This window comes from Mastigoproctus giganteus, chromosome 14 (assembly GCF_048544385.1).
Source record: "Mastigoproctus giganteus isolate SK-2022 chromosome 14, ASM4854438v1, whole genome shotgun sequence".
Taxonomy (NCBI): Eukaryota; Metazoa; Arthropoda; class Arachnida; order Uropygi; family Thelyphonidae; genus Mastigoproctus; species Mastigoproctus giganteus.
The window spans coordinates 25547183-25573967 of record NC_143588.1 but is presented as its reverse complement, the minus strand read 5'-3'; the positions used below and the strand labels follow the sequence as shown (position 1 = coordinate 25573967).

Sequence of the window (26785 nt, the reverse complement as noted above, 5' to 3'; positions counted from 1 at the left end):
TTGGCAGGGTTGTTAATGACAGTATGCTACTGCAACAGGATCTTGAAAATCTGGACAAATGGGCTTAGAAGTGGCAGTTGAAGTTTAACATTGACAAATGCAAAATACTGCATATAAGTAGAAGTCCCCTATTAGATTGTCTAATAATGGAGGATTTTAGCTTCCCAGATATTGACTGGAATTTGTGGGTTGGTCACTCACACACCAGCAAGGCTTTTGTGGATTTACTGGATGATTGTTTTCTATAGCAACACATTAGAGGTAGCCAGAGAGAGTAATACTCTTGATCTGCTTATCATGCAGTGAAGGTATATCAGGCTTAATGTCCGAATTTTGCAGATGATACAAAGGGTGGCAGGGTTGTTGATGACACTAATGACAGCATTCTGCTGCAACAGTATGTAGAAAAGTTGTACAGATGGGCTTGAGAGGTGGCAATCGAAGTTTAACATTGCCAAATGTAAAGTACTACATGTGGGTAGCAGTATCTCCAGAGTAATGTATCAACTGTGTGGTGCTACACTCAGGGTGGTAGAGAATGAAAAGAACCTGGGGGTAATTGTGTAGTCAGATATGAAGTTTTCTGAGCAGTGGAGACAGTCTGCAAGGGTTGCTCATGGTGTCTTGTCAATGATATACAAGAATTTTTCTAGCAGGGACAAGGAGGTGATTATCCTGACCATTGTATAAGGTAATGGTCAGGCCACACCTTGAGTACTATGTACAGGTCTGGAGGCCTCATATTAGGAAGGATATAGAGTTGCAGAACAAATACAAAGAAGGGCAACAAGATTGGTGAGGGGAACAAAGGAGTGCTCTTACCAAGAAAGGCTTAAGTTCTGCAAATTGCAGCACCTGTAGACTAGGCACATGCGAGGTGGTCTGATTGAGGTGTATAAGGCCAAGGCCTTGAATGGGTTGAGCAGACTGGATGCTGATGGGATTCTTCCTCTTGCTCAGATTAAAAACCTGAAGGGGCATAGATTCAAAGTGAGGAAAGACAGTTATAGAATAGATGTGCAGAAATTTGCCTTTAGCCAATGGGTAGTTGATTACTGGAACAGACTTCCATATGTTGTAGAAGTTGATAGCTTAAATAAATTTAAGGCTGAGTTCTACAGGCATTTTGATTGAATGAATGGGTGAAATGAGTTTTTTTTGCTGATGCTGCATAAGCTTGCTTTCTTGCATTGTATGCCTTAGCCAATGGTAATACCCCAACCCTGCGTTATTTACAGTCCCATCATGGATTTGCAACCAGATATGGTTGCTGCACAATGATCTTGTGCAGAATCAAGTGTACTCAAATGTACACTTGAGTCAAAGGGACCAAAATTCGTTCCATTTGACTCACAAATGGCAATTGAATATCAGTTCCATCTGTGTTTTAGACTCTAAATTATGAACCTGTAGCCTGTCATATCTGGAAGAATGTCTGACTAGCTTCAGGGACCAAAGTGTGCATGAATTTGGAACAGTTTTGTCTGTTTTTATAAGTTGCTGATACTGACCGCATTTAAGTGTTCTCTGTGATTATACCATATTACTGTAAAAATGAGTACATCCTTCGAGAAGAGGAAATCCTATAGCCTGATTCAGAATGTGATCCAGCCGTAATGCTGATTTCTAGATGTTGGTTTTTGCCATTGCAATGAATACCTGAATCAGGGATACCTTTTGGTGTGTGTGTGGGGGGGAGGGGCTATTTTGTTTTTGGTCCCAACTTGTTATTGTTCCCCTGCATATGGGAACTCTCTTGCCTTGCCTGTTAAATTATGTGGCTTGATTATCAGCTGAGTTCCTACTGATGTACTATACTATATATTTGATTCCCCATAAACATGTTTCATTTGGAAATATGGGATCATTATGTGTGAAACTGGCAGTTTTTAAATTTTGTCATTATTATTAAGTATATGAAGTAATGTTATTTAACTTTTTTAAAGTAACATTATAAAAAAAAGTACCTTTAAGAGTGCTTTTGCTGTTTAAAACATTTAACACACTTTGTCCACTGAGACAAAATAATAAAACTAAAAGAAAAAAAACATGCAAAATTAAATTTAAGATAATAATGCTCTTCTGTGTTATGTTTTCAGTGAATACTGGATTAACCTACCAGATTTATTTGATTAAAAAGATAGTTACTTTATGTTGACTCATGGATAAATGCAGTCATTTCTAAAGAGTCAGTCTCTCCAGTGGCAGCACTTATCCACTGGAGTGACTATATCATTCCCAGACAGTCTCAACAGAAAAACATAATGCAAAGTAGTGATATCTTTTTAAAAACTATTCCAGTTACTAGTGAAATGGTACACTGGTTATTTATTGAAATGAAATTTCCAATATAAAAACACTTGCTTAATAGGTAATCTTTTAATCAGTGTGTATTCATGTAAAAAAAAAATTGGAAAAAAAACCTTATTTATTTTCAGCCATAAATCACTTTGCTTGTAATGTGGGTGTTAGTTATCCCCTGATAATTATGTGCACTTTCAGTTTTACTCCTGACTTGGGACTTTTTTTTTTTTTTCAACATTGCCATGTACTTGTTATATTGAGGATGCACAATAATTGCACATTGGATACAGAAACACAAAATTAGTTTTAAAAAAATTACTTAATTAAATTTTAAGCATATTTATATACCGTAAATTAAGTCATAAAAAGCCTACAATAAAAATAAATAATCATAATAAAAATTTATTTTTTTGTCTTGGTTTTTATCATAATTGGTTGTTACAGCCATTATTATTATAAATATATTGTGAGGGATAGTATTAACCCTACCAAGATAGACCAGAATTGACTCCAGCCAAAGGGTTTTGTCATGCTTTGAATTTTTTTTTAGTAGATGTTTCCCAATTTGGTAGTTTAAGTTTTGGTATTTTAATATTGGCATATTTCAGTATACCAATTATGGAATTAGTATGAGGCTGTGTTCAGATCCCACAATGCTTAGTAAAGTGCATCCAGAATTTAAATCTTTACGAAAAATTCAAAATGCATTTTTATTGATTTCCTAGAAATGTTTTCATAACTTGTTGGTGTGTTACTTTCTTAGAAATTCTATTCTAATGTTTAATGACAAACTGATATTAGTGGACTTATTTATTAATGAGAACACAAGTGCCAATAATGAAAAATATAAACTCAGGCATTCTCGGGAATAATCATGCTTAATGTCTAAGTTTACAGATAATTCAAAGGTTGGTAGGATGATTTAGGAAAATGTACTGAGAAATAGTAATTGAAGTTTAACGTTGAGAAATCATGGTACTGTATCTGGGTAGCAGGATTCCCAGAATTATTATACCAATGGTTTGGTACACACTCAGGGGTAGTGAATAACATAAAATACCTTGCAATAATTGTGCAGTCAGATATGAAGTTCTTGCAGGTGGGCTGCTAGGACAACTCATAGGGTCAATGATATACGGGAATTTTGTCAGTAGGGATAAATAAGGAAGTAATTATTCCTCTATGTCAGGAGTGGCCTACTTAATTTGTGACGTGATCTACTTTTTTCCTTCAAAATGGGCGCCTCCATAGCGTAGCCAGGTGGGAAGGAGCAGCAGTGCGTAGCACACGCTTCTTGATTAGACCGGGGTTCGAGCCAGTCACCACCAAATACGGAGGATGCGGAAAGGTCAGGGAATGACCACCGCATATCCCGGAGCAATATGGCCTTAGTTGCTAATGCTCCTAAAACACCAAATAACAACAACCTTCAAAATGTGCCGCGATCTACCATCTCAAAAATTACATTGCACAAGGTGCTCAAATTGAGGGATGACTGTATATTTAAAATTCGTTGTGATCAACCGAAATTAAATCCGCGATTGACTGGTAGACCACCCCTGCTCTATATAAAAGTCCTTGTACATGTCAGGCATAGCCTCTTTCTGTATCTAGCTATGAGCAAACTAGGTTTCATACTTAGTGCATTGATTTCTTATTACAGAGACCTTAGATTTTGTGCTTGGTAACTAAAAGCATAACCCCTCCCCCTCTCATTTCTGTACACATTGTCCATCCCCCATATTCAAATTCTTCATCCCTTATGTCTCAGTGACTGCGTGTCTCCAATATCCTCACAATGTTAGCCTTGGATGTCTTGGATTTGATTACTTATATTTAGTTACCATTCCCCCAGCATAGTAAATAAATTAGTATACATGCAAGTATATATGAACCTGTTTTTATTCTTAGTAACCCTAAGACAACTCCTATATTTGGTTTTTTCCATGAGGATCCCCAGCATATTGCTTTACATGCAGCTGCATGTTCCAGTAGAAGCAGTGCATGAATTGCACCCCTGCCTGCAGATATTATTAATCTGTTAGTCTGTGTGTGTGTATCCTGTCTAGTTAGCAGTTTTCCAACCCACCTAACACTGCTTCAATAGCATCAGCAAATATACTTGTACCTCCTATTTAAGTGTATCTCGTCCATGTAAAAACAGTCTTGTTTTTACATGGATGAGATACAAGCACAGACTATGCTAAGAAAATTTCTACCACATGAGCTTTCTAGGGCCAAATTGATTGATGCTGAGAAGTGGCAACTGAAGTTTAACATTGACAAATGCAAAGTACTGCATATGGGTAGCAATAACCGAAGAGAAACGTGCCAACTCTGTGGTACTACACTCAGGGAAATGGAAAGTAAAAAAGACCTGGGGGTAATTGTGCAGTCAGATATGAAGTTCTCTGAGCAGTGCTAACGGGCTGTCAGGACAGGTCATGGAGTCTGTCAATGATATATAAGAATTTTGCTAGCAGGGACAGGCATGTTATTATACAAGGCAATGGTCAGGCCACACCTAGAGTACTGTGTACAGGTCTGGAGGCCTCATTTTAGGAAGGATGTAGAGTTGCTAGAACAAGTACAAAGAAAGGCAACAAGATTGGTGAGGGGAACAAAGGGGTGCTCTTACCAAGGTAGTCTTAAGTTCTGCAAATTGCAGTGCCTAGAGAGTAGGCACCTGCAAGGTGACCTGATTGAGATGTATAAGGCCTTGAATGGGTTGAGCAAGCTGAATGCTGATGGGATTCTTCCTCTTGCTTAGATTAAGAACCTGAAAGGGCACAGATTCAAATTGAGGAAAGACAGTTGTAGAATAGATGTGCAGAAATTTGCTTTTAGCCAACGGGTAATTGATTGCTGGAACAGACTTCCATCTTTTGTTGGAAGTTAAATAAATTTAAATTTATATAATAAAGTTAATATTTATATTTTATAAATTTATTTAGGCAAATAAATAATTTGCCTAAATAAATTTAAGGCTAAGATGGACAGGCATTTAGAATGAATGGAGGGATGAAATGGGGTCTTTTTTTTTTTTGGGGCTGATAAGCTTGCTTTCTGGCATATTTCACCTGTCCTTTTTGCAAGTTGTTTCCTCTTTACTTGACAATCGAGTCACTAACTACAGCTACTTCCTGTAAGACCAAGGATCCCTGCTGTGTAGGATGTTATGTTATTTGATGCTGGAGTATAGGCTCTAGCAATTAGCTGAAGCTTGTACTCTCTTTTAAGCCTTTGATGGCATAAACTGTATTCTTCAGCTCTCATACAAGCCCATCAAAATACTGAATTTGCACTTAACCCCTTTGTGCTCTTAACAACAAACAAAGAGCATACCCTGTCATATCCTCCTGAAGGTTGCATCACAAAAAGAGAACAGGTAAGACACACATAATGTAGTCCTATTTCATAGGAGAACTGCCCTCAGTAGCTGTCCTCCAAACCAAAGTTTTCTCACTACTTTGAGATTCTTGCTTTGTTGCTCTAGTCTGATGCATGATTTTAGCCTAAATTTATTGCATAGAAATACAAAAACTAAGAGATACAAAATAATAATGCTACACCCATCCCACTTATTTGACAGCCATACAATTATTATTAATTGTGTTTTTCCATAATGGGCTTTCTGTAAATTCCATTTGTATTGCTATGAATTTATAGTACATGGAGCTTATAAAAACACTTCTGATATTGTTTATTCCCACAAAACTACTTATTATTTCTATATTTAGACTGTAACAATAACAGAATTATAATGATCATATATGAATACAACACAATGGCAGTAGAAGTTAGCTTTGGGTTTTTTAAAGCAACTTCAGAGGTCAAGTAAATAACAAATTCACTAAGCTAATCAACTAAACACAAATAATAACCACACTACTAATTTTAATCAAAAGTTAACAAGAAAAAATTTAAGCTATAAAGAAAACTCTACCTAGCTGTTTCCAGAAAATGAGATCTGATGAAAGTAGAATCAATGGCAAGATCGCCTTGTAATTGCACTACTCCAAATAAAAGGCACTGCTCACAGGGGGGGGGGGGGAGGAACTATCTTGCATTTTTATTTAAAATGCATTACATTAACCAGACTTGGATTTTGATTCTGATTGAAGTCTCATCAGAGGGCAGGTAGGCATATTGAGCAACCTCCTGACAAGAAATAATCCTCAAAACATGAGATGCAAGCTGGCACAGTAAATGAAGTAGCCATAGTTAAGTCTGAAGCAAAAGCCCCGAGCTATATAAGCTCTCATGTGGAAGTTTGTTCCAGCAATCAACCACCCATTAGCTAAAGGTAAACTTCTGCACATCTATTCTGCAACCATCCTTTCTCAATTTCAATTTATGCTCCCTCACACGCATAGCCTGAGAAAGAGGAAGAATCCCATCAGCATCTGCTTGCTAAATCTATTCAAAGCATTAAACACCTCTTTCAGATCACCTTACAGGTGCTTAGTCTCCAGACACTAGTCTTCAGTTCTCCAAATTGCAGAACTGAAACTTCTTGGTAAGAGCACCTCTTTGTTCTCCTTGCTGATCTCTTTGCCCTTCCCTGTACCTGCTCCAGCAGCTCTACGTCCTTCCTAAAATGGGGTCTCCAGACCTGTATGCAGTTTTTAAGATGTGGCCTTACACAATGGAATAATCACCCCCTTATCCCTGCTAGCAAAATTCCTGTATATCATAGACAAAACGTGTTCTGCCCTGGCAGCCTATCAGCACTGCTCAGAGAACTTCGTATCCCAGATTAACCTATGAGTAGCACTAATCCAAAATTAAACTACCACATGGTTGGTAGGTTAATCTGGAATTTCTGCTATCCATGTGAAGTTCCTTGCATTCGTGAATGTTAAATTTCAATTGCCACTTCTCAGCACAACATAATTTATCTAGAGCTTGTTGCAGTAGCATACCCTGAATACTGTCATTAACCACTTTGCCAACTTTCATATCATCTGCAAACTTAGACGTTATGCTTGATATGCCTCCTTCAATATCATTAATAATTAATACTGAAAACAGCAATAGGCCAGGACTGAACCTGGATTTCCTAATAATGTTACTCCAAGAAGAGCAGTGCCTGTTGATAACAGCTCTGTCTTCTCCTACTGAACTCTTGCTTTATTTATAGCAGTAATTTCCCTTAATGCCACACTACTCCAATTTGTGTAGTAATCATTTATGTGTAACATTATCAGTAGCTTTTCTTGAAATCCAAGTATGGTAAAATATGATATTCAAGAATGCTGTGTGCAGTAGCCAGGTGGCAGGAGCAGCAATGCATAGCACACGCTTCTTGATTAGGCTGGGGTTTGAGCCCGTGACTGCCAAATACGGAGGATGTGGAAAGGTCAAGGAATGACCACTGCATATCCCCGGAGCAATATGGCCTTAGTTGCTAATGCTCCTAAAAACCAAAATAACGACATAACAACTGTGTGCAAATTTATTATATGGACAGTTTTAAAACTGTTGGTATAATAAATTTGTATATGATATTCCTTAAGATTAGGAACAGTCAGTATGATATACATTTATGAAGTATGATTATCCACTGAATCATTGTATAGTATACATTTCATTTCTTTATCAGGAAATGCTGCTTTTGGAAGCTACAGCAGCATTTCAGATGGTTTTAATTTAATTTAAATTTACTATTATGACAGTTTTCTTGATAGTCTCCTAATATTCCTTACTCATACAGTGGATTCAAATAGTGCTTTCATATATGAGGCATATACAGCTACTATACATATTTTTAACATTGTTTTAGGGTTGCTGTTAGTAAACTACCAGGTTGTTTTTGCACCACAAAAATTAAATCAATCAACCAGGGAAATTTTTTTAGCAACCATTGTGTTCAGGAACTCAGACTGTTATTGTTCGCCTTCAGCTTCCCCCCTCTTTTTTTTTTTTTTTTTTTCATTATTTTGAATATTTTTATTTATTGATTTTGAATCTTTCAAAGTAGTTAATATTAGTAATGTCGCTACTCCATTAGAATGTTGTTTAATCTTTTGGCCTATGCACTTATCACCAGAAGATTCCTGCAGTCTTACATTTCAAAAAAAATATACTTTTTTCCTGCTTTAATAAATCAATTTGAATTCATTTAAATCACTTTAAGTATTGTCAGTGTACTAAATAAATAGTATAGTTAAAGGATTTTAAGACAATATGGTCTTATTACAAGGAATAATCACTATTGCCAAATTTATTAGACTTGACTAATTAAAAACTTGCAGGTCTTCCTCTGCACCTCTTCCCCCTCAGTTTTTCCTTCCATTATATTCTTCAACAGAAAGTTTTCCCTTCTTACTGTAAGACCAAAAAACTTGTTTTCTTTTGTTGATGCTATGAAGAAGAATTTTAGGCTTGCCAATTTTATTCAATACCCACTCATTTGTTCTTCGATCCAAATAAGAAATATGCAGTATTCTCCCATAACACCACATTTCAAATGCCTCAAATTTTCTTCCTGTCAACACTTTTCAGATTCTATCCTTCACATCCATAAGTGGCAACTGGAAAAATTAATGAATCAATGATTCTCAGTTTCGACCTTAGGGGCAGACCTTGATCTCTCCATAATTTTGTCAGATCAGTGACCAATGTTTTAGCATTTTCCTGTCATCTTTTTACATTGTTTGAGCAGTCTGTTTTTATTTATTCTTGACCCTAAGTAATCAGATTCATCAACTTCTTCGATATCTTGCCCATTAACCTTCACTTTACTGGAACTGAGATTATCACCAATCACCATAATTTTAGTTTTACACATATTCAGAAACAATCCTTTTTTCTTACTTGCTTCACATACTTCTCAGAGTTTATTTAAGATGAACCTTAGAATTACAAATTAGCACAGTATCATCTGCATAATGAAGGTTGTTTATCTTCATTCCTCCAATTTTGATGCCAGTCTCTAAATCTTCCAAAGCTTCACACATGATATCTTCGGCATAAAGATTAAAAAGGTGAGGTGACAAAATACAGCCCTCCCTGACACCGTTACGTATTGTGAAAAAGTCTATTTCCGATGTTGGTTCTCACAGTTCCTTCCTGTTCCTTGTACAGTAGCTTAATTAGCTGAATTATGTGGATTGGGAAACCCATATTAGTCATTTCTCGTGTTGAACACAATCAAATGCTTTTGCATAATCTATAAAACACAAAATGACTGGAACATTCTTTACATTTTATATACATTGTTCATTATAAATAGGTCATACATTGTTGCATAATTTTTTTTTTTTTTTTTTTTTTCCATATAAAGCTTACTTTTATTCTGTGCAGTTTCCAAATTCATACTTAGTTATTAATTTAAGTTAACATATTTTAAATTTATAATTAGTAAAAAAAAAAAAAATATATATATATATATATATATATATACAGTCGAACTTGAAAAAATTCGTTATAGAGAAATTGTTATACAGAGAATATCTTTTTTATTAGAAATTGTTATCTAATTAGAAAAGGAAAACGAATCTACATTTATTTTTAATGTATTTTATTTCAAAAACATACTTATTTAAATTACTTTTATACAATTTTCACCAGTAAGTATCACAAATTAATTAAAAAATTCTAATTTTTGTTTGCACAGTACAATTAAAAAATTGTCTGATTCTCAAGGAAAACCTCACATTTGTTCAGAGCGTTAATCGTTTCTTCGTGAGTTGGCTTTTCTACGGGTTGTTCTGATGCGTCTTCAGCGTCATCGTTAATTTCTTCGTGATCGTGGTCGCGTCTAACACTGTTCAGCAGTATTTCATCATCATTTGGATGTTCTGCTGTGATCTACATAAACATAACTATCCAGTGTTATTTCATTTTCGATGTTTCCAGACGATTCTAATAATGTCCAAAAGTTTTTCAGTTGTGAAAGGGGCAGTTCATCTTGTTCGTCCAGTCGTTGTTCGACTTCTGTATTCAATGCAAATCCCGCTTTCGAAAAACAATTTTGAATAGTGTATTCAGTGACATCGTTTGTCCCAACTTTTGCCAGTTCAGAGATGCAATCTCTAAGGTTAATTGTAAGCTCCAAGTTTCTATTTTCTGATAACGCATTGACAATCTTCATTATTATTCTATTTCGATAATGAAATTTAAAATTTTTAATAATGCCTTGGTCCATTTGCTGGAGTTTTCACGTTACGTTTGGTGGTAAAAACAACTTCGCACTTAAGTTTGGCAGAAATATTGGCAGAATGTGCCAGACAGTTGTCAGTTACCAACGCTATTTTCCTTTTTTCTTTTGTTATACGCTTGTCTAGTTTTAATATCCATTCTTCAAAAATATTAATTTTTCACTTCCTGTCAATATTTGCTTCAACTAGCACAGTGATTCTTTCTTTGCTTTGTTTTCTGCCAAAACATTTATCATCCTTAAAAGCAAGTGTTCTTATTCGGTAAACATTTAAAGAAGAAACCCATTTCGTCAGCATTAAAAACATCCTTAGGTTCATATTCTTCCAAAATCTTCTTTAAGGTATTGTTCCTCCAACTGTTGCAATTTTCTCGCTTACATTAACACTTTCTCCACAAATAACCTTTTCAACAATTCTGTGGCACTTCTTAAATTTATCTAGCCACCCAGTGCTTGCATTAAATTCTGTATGTCCAAGGGACTGTGCAAATTTCAGAGCTTGTTGCTTAATTATTAGGCCCAATATTTGGGATATTCTTTTCACGTATCATTTGCACCCATTTAAAACAGTTTTATCAACATCTTCGTATATACACAACTTAATTCGCTTCTTGTCTACTTCTCCTTCAATTGCATTTAAAATTGATTCTCGATTTTATTTTTTTTTAAATCATAGATAAACTGCTTGCAGATATGCCATATTTCTCCGTAACATCTTTTTTCTTAAAACCCTGGTCAATATCATAACAATCTTTGCTTTATCATTAATACTTAAACACTTTCTCTTCAATATTGTTTTCACAATTATAAAAATTACTGGACTGCAGCTCTTGCCGATACATACACCGCAAACTTCACTGCACCTGCCATATAGTTGAATTGTTAGTACTGTACTGCCTGCCTACTCAATGACTTTTGCTTGCCAATTCAGTGGTATCACTCACTTTGAAGAAATATACGACTGTGAATTTCTTTTATTTTGCTTTCATTCGTATATACAAGAAAGAAAATTTATGATTAACGTATGGTGTATGTTACTTTTCAAAAAAAAAAAAAAATACAAGAGCATATAGCCTATGTGATTGATGACGAACGAAATAAAAAAAAAAAAATTCATGAAACCATCTACTGGGAGTCCAGTTAGATGAGAACAGACATATCATATAATGATTGACATGAAGGTCACGTGGTACAGTTGAGGTGAGAAGTGAATGTCACTCAGTAGGCATTACTAAAAACCGACTATGGTAGTATTCTACCATAGTCAGGGCTTAGAGAACAGGATACCTGTTCCCCTCTAAGCCCCAGGGCTTAGAGGGGAACAGGTATCCTGTGTGTTATCAGACACTCAGCCTAAAACACTGATGGTTCCAATATCTCTCTATTACAGAAGATTTAGAAGTCCGGTTGGCCTGCCTCCCTAAAATCCACTCATGCACACCTTCTCGATGGTAAGCCCTGTTACGTCACTTAAGTGGCAACGAACGTGTAGAGTGGTTCTCTTCAAGACGCCTGGTCAGCGTGAAGAGGAAAAGACCAAACCCTCCAGCAATGAGAGCACAACAATACAAATGGCCCTCAGTCTCCAGCAGCTTTCACTCTCCCTCTTACGGCAGCGAGAGGATCACAGTGGAAGCAGAGGGTGCTAAGAATCTCTGGGTACAACCAGGCTGCCATGCACGGAAACTGAACTTGGCTTGTTATAACGTACGATCACTCATCGGTGAAGACAGGATATTAGAGCTGGAAAAGGAATTAGAAAATGTGAATTGGAATATCATCAGTTTGGCTGAAACAAGAAGAAGAAATGAATCACAAGTTTTTCAAGTGGAAATCTGCTGTACACTAATGGAAACAGTGAAAGGAGTGAAGGTGGAGTTGGGTTTCTTGTCCATAAAGATTTTAAAAACAACATTTTGGAATTCAAAAGTACATCATCAAGGGTGTCAAGACTAATATTCAAGATTTCTAAGAGGTACAAGTTAAAGCTAAAGACATACCAGGGTATGTCTGCCAGGGGCAAAGGTTGATGACGTTGTAGAGCGGATATCATCTTTTAAGGGCACAAAAGGTGATATAGTTGTACACGTTGGCACTAATGATATTAAGAGTAGGAGACCGGCGGAATTACTTATCAAGTACAGGTCACTGTTGAAAAAAAGCCGTGAATTAGGGTTGAACTTGAAAGTGTCTGCAATTCTGCCCAGACACGATAGGAGGGAGTATATGATGAGAGCCTTGTCGATCAATTCGGCCCTGGAGGGATTGTGCAAGGCTCAAGGGGTAGAATTTTTTTCAGCCTGGACTGAACTTGTTAACAGGAGAGATTGCTTCTACAGGGATGGGATACACTTAAATAGAAAGGGTGCAAGAATTTTTGCTGATGCTGTCGGGGCAGTGTTAGGTGGGTCGGAAAACTGCTAGTTGGGGGGATACAAGGACTAATAGATTAACAGTAGCCACTGGCAGAGGTGGAAGTGATTCTTGCACTGCTTCTATTCAAATGAGCAGAAGTCTGAAAAACAAGATGCAGGATATTTCAGAGACTGCTGGTAGTCATTGCGTTACAAGTAAACTCATGGGTTGTGTTAGGGTAGCCAAGAATAGAAACAGGTGCATGTATACCTGCATGTACACCAATGCTAGGAGTTTGGTAAATAAATTTGATGAATTTGAGGTATTGCTCAAAACATCAAAGGCAGATATTGTTGGGATATCAGAGACGTGGTGTCACACAGATATAACTAATGCGGAACTGGAATTTGGGGAATACAATGTATATAGAAAGGATAGACAGGACAGGAGGGGAGGAGGGGTTATGCTATTAATTAAGAAACACATAAAGTCAAAGGAAGTGAAGCCAGTTGACATCGATGGACAGGGCAGTGTCGAGTCAGTTTGGTGTGACATAAGCATAGGGGAATCAAAATTGAGAGTAGGAGTGTGCTATAGGCCTAATGACTCTGATGAGTATAATAATATATTGTACAGGGAAATAGAGTGGGCCAGTAAATCAGAGAGTCTTATAATGGGGGATTTTAATTTCCCAGATATTGACTGGAATTTGTGGGTTGGTCACTCGCACACTAGCAAGGCTTTTGTGGATTTATTGGATGATTGTTTTCTACATCAGCATGTTCGTGAGGCAACAAGAGGGAGCAATACTCTTGATCTGATTATCAGTAGTGATTCTTCATGCATTAAGAACCTGCAGATAAATGAACCACTAGGTGGCAGTGATCACAGTGTGTTGAAGTGGGATTTACTCAAGGAGGTAACTACCATCAGAGGGAAAGGGAAGGGTTTTTGTTTTCGTAAAGGCGACTATGATGGTCTGAGACAGTATTTAAATTCTATACAGTGGGACCAACTGATGATGTTACCAACAGCAAACTCAAAATGGGAAGCATTCAAGGAACTAATCTTGGTGGCTACCAGGCTTTACATACCAACTAAGAAATATTGTTCAAGGTTTAGGCCTAAATGGTTGTCAGATGGACTAATGAGACATGTGACAGAAGAAAAATGCATGGGATACATACAAATTAATGGGTGACATGGAAGCCTATGATAGATATAAGTTGGTCTGTAACCAAGTCACAAAGGAGATTAGGCAGGCAAAGGCAGACTACGAAAAATCCTTGGCAAAGGATGCAAAGAAAAACAGAAAGGAGTTCTTTACATACTTGAACTCGAGAAGGAAAGGGATGAATCAGATTGGTCCACTGGATATTGATGGTTCAACAGTTGAGGATCCTGCTCAGATGGCTAACAATCTAAACGAGTATTTTGCATCTACATTCACGCATGAGGAGTTATTCAGGAAGGAGAATGATGTAGGTAAAGTAAACATTGGCAGTGAGCTGGATGATTTTGTAATAACTGAGAGGAAAGTGGAGGAGAGATTGTTGAGGATAAACATAAAAAAGGCACCTGGGGTGGATGGGATCTATCCAGTTATATTAAAGGAGGCAGCAAAGGAAGTATGCAAACCCCTAGCCATAATTATGAGAGCTTCTTTGGACTCAGGGGAGGTACCCATAGACTGGAGATGTGCAAATGTAACCCCAATTCACAAAGGAGGATCAAAGGCTGACACAAGTAATTATAGACCTGTTAGTTTAACTTCTGTTCCAGGTAAATTAATGGAGGCACTGGTTAAAGAAGCACTGCAGGATCATCTAGACAAGAATTCAGTTATAGCTCAGACGCAGCATGGTTTTGTTAAGGGCAGGTCTTGCCTGACCAATTTGATTGTATACTATGATGTAGTCACAAAAGAACTGGATGCAGGGAATAACTTTGATATTATATATTTGGATCTTAGAAAGGCTTTTGATACTGTTGCACATGGAAGACTGCTGCACAAATTGGAGCAGTGTGGCATTGGAGGCAAATTGCTGCTATGGATAAGGGGATGGTTGAGTGGCAGAAGACAGAGAGTGGTAATCAATGGACACTGCTCAATGTGGACTAATGTTATTAGTGGAGTTCCTCAAGGTTCAGTGTTGGGTCCATTGTTGTTTTCGGTGTTTATGAATGATATTGATGATGGGATATCAAGTTTAATGTCTAAGTTTGCAGATGATACAAAGGTTGGCAGGGTCGTTAAGGACACTACTGACGCTATGCTGCTGCAACAGGATCTGGAAAGGTCGAACAGATGGGCTGAGAGGTGGCAAATGAAGTTTAACATTGACAAATGTAAAGTACTACATATGGGTAACAGTAACCCCAGAGCAATGTATCAACTCTGCGGTACTACACTGACAGTGGTGGAGAATGAAAAGGACCTGGGGGTAATTGTGCAGGCAGATATGAAGTTCTCTGAGCAGTGCAGACGAGCTGCAAGAGTAGCTCATGGTGTCTTGTCAATGATATACAGGAATTTTTCTAGCAGGGATAAGGAGGTGATTATTCCCTTGTATAAGGCAATGGTTAGGCAACATCTTGAGTACTGTATACAGGTCTGGAGGCCTCATTTCAAGAAGGATGTAGAGCTGCTGGAACGGGTACAGAGAAGGGCAACAAGATTAGTAAATGGAACAAAGGGTTGCTCTTACGATGAAAGGCTTAAGTTTTGCAAATTACAGAGTCTGGAGACTAGGCACCGGCGAGGTGATCTGATAGAGGTGTATAAGGCTTTGTATGGTTTGAGCATGCTCAATGCCAATGGGATTCTTCATCTTTCTCAGAATAATCACCTCAGAGGGCATAAATTCAAATTGAGGAAGGACGGATGTCGGATAGATGTGCGGAAATTTGCCTTTGGCCAGCGGGTGGTTGGTTGGTGGAACCGACTTCCATCACTTGTTGTTGAAGTTGATAGCCTAAACAAATTTAAAGCTCAACTGGACAGGTATTTCGAACGAACGGAGGGGTGAAATGGGAGAGGGTTTTTTTTTTTTTTTTTTGGCTGATGCTGAATAAGCTTGCTTTCTTGCATCATATGCCTCTACTAATGCTAATGCTAAGATTATTATGATTTATGCACCAACATCGAGCCATGATGATGAAGAGGTTGAAGAAATGTACACTGAAATTGAGAGTCTTCTAGATGAGCAGAAAACCCACTACACTATTATTATGGGGGACTTCAATGCTAAGGTTGGAAAAAGGCAAAACAGCGCAGAAAGAGGAACTATAGGAAATTTTGGAATTGGTGAAAGAAATAAGAGGTGAAAGAGTTGTGGAATTTGCAGAATCTCAAGGACTGTCAGTAATGAACACTTTTTTTCAAGAAAAGGGTGAACAGAAAGTGGACATGGAAGAGTCCAAATGGATTAACAACTAATGAAATCGACTTCATCCTCACTAACAGAAGATATATTGTGAATGATGTTACCGTCCTGAATAAGGTAAATGTTGGAAGTGATCACAGAATGGTAAGATGTACACTTGATATAGATGTCGGAAAGGAAAAAACTGACTCGAGTAAATAATACAAAGGTCTTTGAAATAACAGAGGAGGAGAAAAAGCAGTATGTACTGGAACTTAAGAACAAGTTTGAGCTTCTGCAGACTGCTCAGGACCAAGATATCGATGAGGAATATTACAATTTTCTGAAAGTGATAAAGCCCAAGAAACCTATAGGGAAACAGAAATCCAAAGAAGAAAAAATTAGTCAAGAAACACTTGTCATGATGAACCAAAGACGACAAATGAAGAGCAAGAAAAACACTGACAGGGAGAAAATTGAGTATACTGAGTTATGCAAAGCCATTAGAAAGAGACTCAGAGAGGACATAAGAATATTTAACACAAGAAAAGTAGAACAAGCATTAAGGGAAAACAAAGGATTTAAATCAGCAACCATGAGCAGTAATACAGAAAGACAAATGATACTGAAACTGAAGAATAGCGATGGTGTACTCATAAACAGCAGAGAAGGCATAATTCAAATAGCAGAAGACTACTATAGAGAATTATACAAGGAGCGAGGGAATGATACCAGCAGTGGGGAACATGGATTGCAAAGTAGCAACACATACGACATACCCAATATTCTTCCTGATGAGGTGGAACATGCGTTGAAGAAAATGAAGAATTGGAAAGCCCCGGGGGAAGATGAAGTTACTTTAGAGTTGTTAAAATTGGGAGGAAGAAACATAACACAAAAACTGGCAAGGCTCTTCACAAAGTGCATTAGAAAAGGTGTGATGCCTAAGCAGTGGAATAATGCAATCATAGTTTTGCTGCATAAGAAAGGAGATAAATCAGAAATTGGAAATTATAGACCAATTAGCTTGTTATCCCATATCTACAAGTTGTTCACAAGGGTCATTACTAACAGATTAGAAAGAATACTTGATGAGAATCAACCGAAAGAGCAAGCTGGCTTTAGGACAGGATTCTCAACTATGGATCACCTTCACGTAATATCACAGCTAATGGAGAAAGGAAATGAATATAAAACACCATTCTGCCTGGCATTTGTGGATTATGAAAAGGCATTTGACTCCATACACCATAAGGCAATGTTTCGGGCACTGGAAAGACAAGGCATAGATACTCCATATATTATGATTTTGAAGAAAATATATGAGAGTGCTACATCCTTTATTAGACTAGACAAAGACAGTAGGAAATTTAAAATTGAGAAAGGAGTTCGACAAGGAGACACAATATCTCCGAAGCTGTTTACTACTGCCCTTGAGGAAGCTTCCAGACGATTAGACTGGTCGCAGAAAGGAGTCAATGTGAACAGAGAGTACCTAAACCATTTACGATTTGCAGATGACATTGTGGTCATAAGCCACGATCCCAAAGAATTAGAGGAAAATCTTAATCAGTTATGGCACAGTTAGTAAGGATTTTGGACTAAAGATGAATATGGCTAAAACAAAAGTAATGATGAACAAGTATGCCACGGAAAAAGGTGGAGTCATATACTTATCTGGGACAAGTTATTAGCTGTAATAATGATAAATGGCTGGAAGTCAAGAGAAGAATAAATTTTGGATGGATAGCATTCAGGAAATATAGTCACATACTGAAGAGCAATATCCCAGTTTGTCTGAAACGTAAAATAATGAATCAATGTATACTCCCCACCATGACTTATGGAAGTGAAACGTGGGCACTCACCAAAAGAATGGAAGAGAAGCTAAGAACTACACAGCGAAGAATGGAACGAATTATATTGGGAATCAGACTGTTAGATAAGAAGAGAAACACATGGATTAGGCAGCAAACTCAAGTAAAGGACATTCTTATCAAAACTAAAGAACTAAAATGGTCTTGGACAGGACACATAGCTCGAAGACATGATGATAGATGTACTAAGAAAATAACAGAATGGTACCCAAGAGGAGCTAGAAGAAAACCTGGAAGACAAAGGCAGAGATGGATAGATGAAATTCATGAGTTTTTGAGAAGTGAATGGATGGCCAGTGCTCAAAACAGAAGGAACTGGAAAGTTGCTGGAGAGGCCTTCATCCTGCAGTGGATTGAAAATGGCTGATGATGATGGTAGTATTCTATGTATTGCCGCCACAGCATGCTAAAGGTTTACCGCAGCAAACTTCGTTTTCCCCTGAGCCAACATGAATTTACAAATCTACCCTATTTATTGTAAAGTTTACAACCACTTTTAAGAAAACGCATTTGGTTTAATAATTGTAACAAAAATGAAACAAATACCCTCCTACCGGCGTCAATGGCCACAAGTGTTCACTAAAAGGATGATTATTTAATTCCAGATGCTAATGTGCAATTTCGAAGGGAAGAAGGCAGTATATTTGAGCGACTGTTTAGCAGTAAATGCTTGAAAATCTTCAAAAATGCTTCAAAAATTTTTTTAAAAATTCGTTATAGAGAGACTAACATTTCGTTATATGGGGTTAATTTTACATGTAATTTCGTTTCAAGGTGCAATGTTTTGCGAAAAAATTCGTTAAATAGAAGTTCGTAATAGAGAAGTTCCACTGTATATATATACAGCAGACTCTCGATTAAACGGGACACTTTAAGATTCCCAATTAAAAAAAAAAAAAAAAAAAAATCAACCAAAAATCATAAAATTCAAGTAATAAATAGAATAGGTATAAACAGATGTTTTGCAAGTCGTAAATAAGCAACAAGCGGCATTATAAGTCATCATTGGAAGATTAGTGTACCTATTACCTTGCAATCCTTGCTCTCTGCACACTCGCCGCTCAAAAAAAAAAGAAAAAAAAAAGAGAGAGAGAGAACAAATGTTTAGTTTGTTTTAGTGCGTTGTGTCTCTTGTGTTCCATTGCACCGCAAAAAGACAAATTTTGTTTCATTATTTATGTCAGGGATGTCAATTTTTTTATAGTAATTTTTTTTTTTTTTTGTTTAGAAATCGCGAAAATGATAGGGAAACGCAAAGGAGTTGCACTTTCAGTTTTTTTTTTTTTTTGATTTGTTAGTTGTTGGCGCATCGGCTTCTGTGGCCATATTGCAACTCCCAAGGTTTTTGCAGTACTTTGATCCAAGCCCGAGGCGGGAATTGAACCCGTGACCTTTGGGTTGCCGGGCAGGTACTTTACCCACTCGGCTAGCCCGGTCGGCTCCGCACTTTCAGTTAAACAAAAACTTGAAATTATTCGAAAGTTTGAAAACTGTGCATCCATTAAATCTCTAATGAACCATTATAATGTTGGTTACCAAACCATATGCAACATCGTAAAAAATATAGGAAAGCTATAGACTTAAAATCGACATTGCAAAAAATAAAGGGAAGCATTGCATTGGACATGCGAGGAGTGGGTGGTAATTTTTTTTTCATTTTGTATCTATCGCCATATTTTTTTACGTAGGTTGCTGAACATTTTTCGATACAATAAGTCCCTGACTTATGCAACTAGGGATTTACATAAAACTTTTTTCACTCAATTTTTTTTTTTTTTTTTTTTTTAGTATTGTAAAATTTAAAACAAACAAAAAAAATAAATAAATAAAATAAGCAATCTATAACGACAATCCCGGCACGCACAAATTGCACAAGTGAGGTACAGAGTAACAAGCAAAAAAATAAGAAAGGAGAAGATTCTTACAATTTATTTATGGTTTTTTTTTATATGACTGAAGATTTCAGTGAAGGGGACACACATTTCACCATAATAACGTAAAAGCCCAGAGAATTCCAGCTATCGGTATTTTTGCAAATGCAAACAATAGAGTTTACTACCCGTTTATAATTAGATGCACTAACAGAAAAGCCCAGTAATCTGGAAAGTGCAAATTGTTTTTATTGTTTTATGGTAGTGACCTCCAGAAATGTGCTTTAGCAAAATGTGAGCTCGCGCAGGGTGATAATAGTGAGTTTTCGCCTAAACCCTGTGAAATGCTTTACAGAAAATTTCATTTTGACGGTTATCTTGGTGCCGACTAAGAGGATAAGTGATAGAGGTAGTAGTAAATCTACCAAGAAAAGGAAAGCGATCAATTTGGATCAGAAAATTAAACTAATAAGGATGTATGAAAATGATCAAACATTAACAAGTATCGCGCTGAATTCAGATTTGTCAATAATAATATAGTAGCAATATGTTATTAGGCACTCCTGAGTTATGTAAAACTCGAAGTAAGAAGTCCTGGATCGTACCTTTTACGTATGTTGGAAACTTCTGTATTTTTGGATTAACCAGGATTTGTTTTTTACCATCTATCCTGGAAAACCCAGAGTCTACTGTATATACATTAAAATAACAGTAAAAAATCAACTCTTACTCATTTTTAAATTTGCACTCAGTCATAAACTTAACTAAATTAAATTTATAAATAAATAGTAAAATTAGTAAAAAAAATATATTAAAATAACAGTAAAAAACATTGAAAGTTTTGTTTTTTACAGGAACCCAAGATGTTGATCCTATTTACCAACTTCTAAAGCAAGCTGGAGACCTAGGTGGCGGACCTCGCCGTAGTGACAGAACAGAAAAAGGAGAAAAAGATATAGCTGCAGCAGCATCAACTCGGGACCAAGGGGGTGGGGGAGGGAGTAACAGTTCCAGTTTAACATCTCTTCAGCCACGATGGCCCCGTTCCAATGCCTCTTCCTCAGCCTCCTCCTCTTCTTCCTACCTGCTCACAGTCTCTGGCCATCATAATCATGCCTCTACATCAGGTGAATAGGTGCAGAACTTAGTTCATCAATAATATTTAGCATTTTATTAATATTTCATTCACATTTTCTTTAAATTCATAATCTAAATTCAGTAAAATGCATTTATGATATAAAAATTCATATATTTTATAGCATTGTATTATAATTTATCTGAAATCGATATAAATATTTAAAAGTTTTGTTTTAACAGAATTTTATCACTATATCTATGAAATTTAAGTTATACAAAAGCTTTTATTTTGTTCATTATTAAGTAGAAATTCCCAAATGAGGAAATCAGGATCCTATTTATTTGTGTGTGTGTGTGTGTGTGTGTTTACATTATACACCTGAATAAAGACATTTGTAGAGTATTTATCCATAAGTTTCCTTTCATGGAGGCTTGTGCCACTGTTGTTTATGCTTTCATTTCTTATAGCATATTTTATATACTTTTTTTATAATGAACTACCTTCTGTACCTATAGAGCATTATATAAATATTTAAGTGTGAGTGTGAGAAAGATTTTGCTTTCTGCATGTATATATGTGCTTGCCTATTTGAAATCTGCCCCCCCCCCATGAATGTGATTTGTCCAGTATGTGCAGTTTTTTGCAATATATTATAATTTTCCTTCAAACTTTAAATTTACCACTTACATTCCATATTAATTATTTCTAGCAATCTCAGTTTGAGTATTCTAACATTTTTTTTTTACCTTCCACTACATATCCTTTAAGCTGCAGATTATTAAAAAAAGGTGGGGGGGACAGGGGAGGAACAAATAAAGTTTCTGATGGTGATGCTGCTGCTGCCAATAATGTACTTTTTTGCCATCTTTAATAATACAATTTGAAATTGTTCTTTCATGTAAATAACTTCTTAGGTATTGTCAGTGTACTAAGTAGCAGTACAATTAAAGGATTTTAAGAGGACATGTCATAGCATATTAAGTAATTTTATATATTCCTGAAAATATATTAATTTTCAGGAGTATATAAATATGAAAAAAGTTGTGTTGAGGAAATTATATGTATAGCTAAAGAAAACAAAACTATCTAGCTAACAAACCTGTCATTTAAGAAATGAAATTGAAAATAAGATGATAATTAGTAACTATGACAATGATTTTTTTTTTTTTTAAATATAAAGAAACCAGTATTTTATCAATATGTTCTAAATAATTTTGGTTAATCTTTAAATTTTACATCAGCTTTCTAATCAAAATAATGCAATTATGGTTATTGTAAATTTTATCAACTTGTATAAAACGAGAGAGAGAACTGTTCCCTCAAGATTGCATTAATTATTTTTCCACTGTTCTTTTATAGTTGACTTTCTGTATTTGATATAGTGGTGAAATTTGGATTGTCATTTGAAATAGCTAGTTAAAATGCAAGTTGGCTTTAGCAGTGAAACCTCACATTACAGAAAAACCTACTGTACATTAAGAATTAATTTTGGCAATGCATCGTTCATTTATCCATTTGATAAATATCATAGTTGGAATTTTTGATTCAAATTATTGCAATTGAATAAACCCAGAAGAAAACTGTTAGCCATTCTTAAAGTTTTTGAATTATTTTACTATGAAATGATTGACAGTAGCATTTTTATTAGTTTTTTATAAAAAAAAAAATAAAAATAATAAAAAAAGTTATTTTAGGTGTGAAAAATATTGACAGATGATCCATTCCAGAAAAGTGCTATAACATATAGAGAGAAGTGTATATATTTGTCTAATAGATAAAAAAAAAAAAATTTCATTTATTGTGTGGAAAAGCAGTGTTGCTTTATTTGAATAATTACTGGATTAAAAATCCTTTTCTGTATACAGGAAAAAGCACACTGATATCAATTTATTACATTATTCTTAAACAAAATTTCTCACTTCTAGCTTTTACATATTAACTATAAATTTATCTCAATGATCTGCTTTGAACAAGCAGTATCCCCTGGTTGTGCATGATGAACATCTGCAGCTCCCTTTCTATATATATATATATATATATATGTGTGTATATATATATGGGGTGTCTCAAAAATATTCGTACAAACGTTTAGGGGAGGTAGGTAACATCTAAAGGAATGTGAATCACATAGGAACCCATAACCGGAAACATCACGGAAAAGTAGTAGCAGAGGCACAAGAAGCAGAAATGACACAAGACAGTAATTAGTGGCAAACATTTATTTGACTCTCGGTTGCCTCCGTAGCCAAGTGGTCAGGAGCGGGAGTGTAGTAGCACACTCTCTTTGAGTAGACGGGGGTTCAAGCCCCTGACTGCTGAATACGGTCGATCTGCCAACCCGCACTGGACCAGCGTGGCAGATTATGGTCCATTTCCCTCAGCATGAATTGTTGAGGAGGCTTCCATCCTGCAGTGCGTTGATAATGGCTGCCTTTACCTTTTTTTTACCTTTATTTATTTGACGCAATACTAACAATGGAGTACGAGATGGATGCATTTCATGATGTTACAACAGATGCTCAAAGGTTCCACCATGAGACGTGATGCATGCTTGACACTGACACAGCATGGATTGGCGGACACGGTCGAACACACCTGGAGTTTCTTTGAAAGTAGCAGCAGCGCAGATGAGTCTCGCCACGAGATCCATTTCCATCTCCACATGCAATTCATACACGATAGATCTGAGGGCCCCACAGAAAGAAATCAGGTGAGTGTGGGGGCCAGGCAATAGGTCCACCACGGCCAATCCATCGACACCCAAAATGCCTGTTCAAATGGTCACAAAAACACCTTCCATAATGAGCAGGCACCCCGTCATGTTGAAACCAAATGTTGCATCTCACATTTGCTGGAACATTGTCAAGTAACCTTTGTAGAAATTGTTCAAAAAAGATCCGATATTTAGCGGAGTTCATGTGGGATGGTAACAGGTATGGGCCAACTAAGCAGTCACCGACCATACCTGCCCACACATTTATTGCGAAGCGATGTTGTGCCGCATAGGGGTGCACACCGTGTGGGTTGTCGCAAGCCCACACATGAGCATTGTACTGATTGAATAAGTCATCCCGAGTGAAATAAGCCTCATCCATGAACAAAACATATGCTGGAAAATTCAAGTCTTGAACACATTGTTGGAGAAACCACTGCGCAAAAGCCACATGTGCAGGATGATCTTGGGGGAGCAGTAACTGAACCCTTTGAAGATGAAAGGGGGTGTAAGGAATCGTCGTGCCAGACATGCTGTGCACTGCAACGAGACACTGCTAAGGCAGAGGCAACGGCACATGTGCTGGTAGGATTATTCTGGGCGGCATTCAACATCCATGGCAGGAGTTCGCATCTGCCCACACTACTCCTGTTACCTGTAAATGACCCATAATCTCACAAATTTTGATGCACACACTCAAAAAAATGGTGGTCCGGTACATGTCTGTCTGGGAACCATTCTCCATAAATTCGTTGAGCGGCTCGTCCATTGCCCTCTGCTAATCCATACACTAGGTGCATGTCTGCCAGCTCACAGTTCATATATCGATGCATGCTCTTTGTGCGGCGACTACTGCTTGAATGAGTAAACCAGAAATTTTCCCTCTCGTGAACTGATGAACAGCGCCGTGTTCCAACTTACGGTGACATTTCCGGTTATGGGTTCCTATGCGATTCACATTCCTTTAGATGTTACCTACCTCCCCTAAACATTTGTACCAATATTTTTGAGACACCTGTATATATATGTATATTATTATTTTTTTATTTATTTTTTTTTTTTAAGAGGAAGTTTTTGTGCTTCATAATGGGATACAGTTTATTTCACTGGATTCTCTTATACAGTATTATTTGGTTACCAATATTCAAGAAATACGGCCTCTGTAGCCGAGCAGGCAGGAGTGGGAGTTGCAGTAGCACACGCTCTTGGAGTAGACCGGAGTTCAAGCCCCTGACTGCTGAATACGGTCGATCTGCCAACCCGCACTGGACCAGCGTGGCAGATTATGGTCCATTTCCCTCAGCATGAATTGTTGAGGAGACTTCCATCCTGCAGTGGGTTGATAATGGCTGCACTTTGCTTTTTTTACTTTATTCATGAAAATGAATATTGTATTCAGGTAAAATGGACATATCCAAATGTAATGACAACTCTAATCCTGAGTATTTTCTCAGCCATTTTGTAGGAGGTTTGGAGGGAAATATCAGATGCCTGCCTAAGTAGAGGCCTGATATTTTAGTTCACTTCTTCAAAGCTGTTTCAACCAGCATAGTGGCATGTTGACCATGCCCCGATCTCTCATTCCAACCATTAATAAGATTTCTGATTAGGAGTCTGTGCTAGTCTAGTTTTGCAGTGTTATTCTCTAGTTCAGCTTTATGGCTTGGAGCATTATTGAGCTGATATATATATAGCATTTCTTTTCATAGAATTAATACAGTATAGAGTAATACAGAATAAAAAAAAAAATGTCAATGGAAATGGAGAATAAAGTTCCAGGCACTGTTACAAACAACTCCAAACCAAACAATGAGAAGCAGCTCAACACAATGATGCCTTCTGACATCATTATTGTGAATGGTGGTGCAATCCATTAAGTAATATTTGGATATTTTCCAAGTTTCCCCCTTTATGTCGTCATCTGAAGAGTACCATGTGTAGCCTATCTTTCCATACAGTTGTGATGTTTTTCATTAATTTTTCAGCTTGGAAGTTGCACTTGCTACTGATATCTGAACTTCCAAACTCACTGTTTGTAACAATCATTATCCCTATAGTTTCTTTTGTCAACTCGCTCTCTGCAGAGATGATTCTGGATGATCCTTTTGAGATTTTTAAGCCTTCTCCATAAGCTACCAGCTTGCTGGATCATTTCCTGACTGCTCTAGTACTCCCATCTATTACATCAGTATACTTTGAATGCATCCATATTTTCACTACTGCTGGTCTTAAAAGGTCACAGCTGAAACCTGTTGCAGCTGTATATGGCAACAAAAACTGATATAGCATTTGACTGTGCCCTGTTATATCCCCTTAAAATTTTATATAAGTTCTATATTTGCAACCATATATGATGATATTTGTAATGCTTCTCTCAGTAATTTATATCTGGGCCTATTAGCTCATCCACATGAGATAGTCCGTTCATCCTCTCTGTGCGTAACCAAATCAGCTGTCCTATTACCTAAAATGGAATATTTCATTAATTCCTTTAGCTAATGAGTTGTTAATTACAGGAATAAGTTAAGGCTGACAGGTTGGAAAATTCAAAATTCAGGCTGAATCGGTCTACAGGAAGAGTGAATCATTTCCCCTCCACTTGTTTTTTTTTTTTTTTTTTTTGTTTTTTTTTTTATATGGTGCAGCAAAACTCGTTCTTGAATTTAAAAATAAGAAATAAAACCTTGGAGAATTATAAAATAGATATACAGCAGACTCTTAATTTACCAGGATCAGATTAACTGGGACACTTTAAGACTTCAAATTTAAAAAAAAAACAAAAAAAAAAACAGAAATCATAAAATTCAAGTAATATCTAGAATAGGTATAAACATGTTTTGCAAGTCATAAATAAGTGACAAGAAGTGGCATTATAAGTCGTCATTGGGAGATTAATGTACCCACTATCTTGCAACCCCTGCTTGTCTTTCACCTGCCACTCAAAAAAAAAACAAATGTTTAGTTTGTTTTAGTGTGTCATGTCGATTGTTGTGTTCCATCGCACTGCCAAAAGCATTTTTTGTTATTTATGTCAGGGATATCAAAATCTTTTTTTGTA

At 36.6% G+C, this 26785-nt stretch overlaps 1 protein-coding gene across 2 annotated transcripts in view; it reads left to right on the top strand.

Moving 5' to 3' along the window:
- Positions 1-26785, top strand: part of Stacl (SH3 and cysteine-rich domain-containing protein) — an 876542-nt gene that overhangs the window by 610481 nt on the left and 239276 nt on the right. For both annotated transcript variants that reach the window (XM_090388808.1, XM_090388807.1), the window contains exon 14: positions 20791-21063. In XM_090388808.1, coding sequence (XP_090244934.1) covers positions 20791-21063 — 273 coding nt within the window. The remainder of the gene's footprint in view (positions 1-20790; positions 21064-26785) is intronic.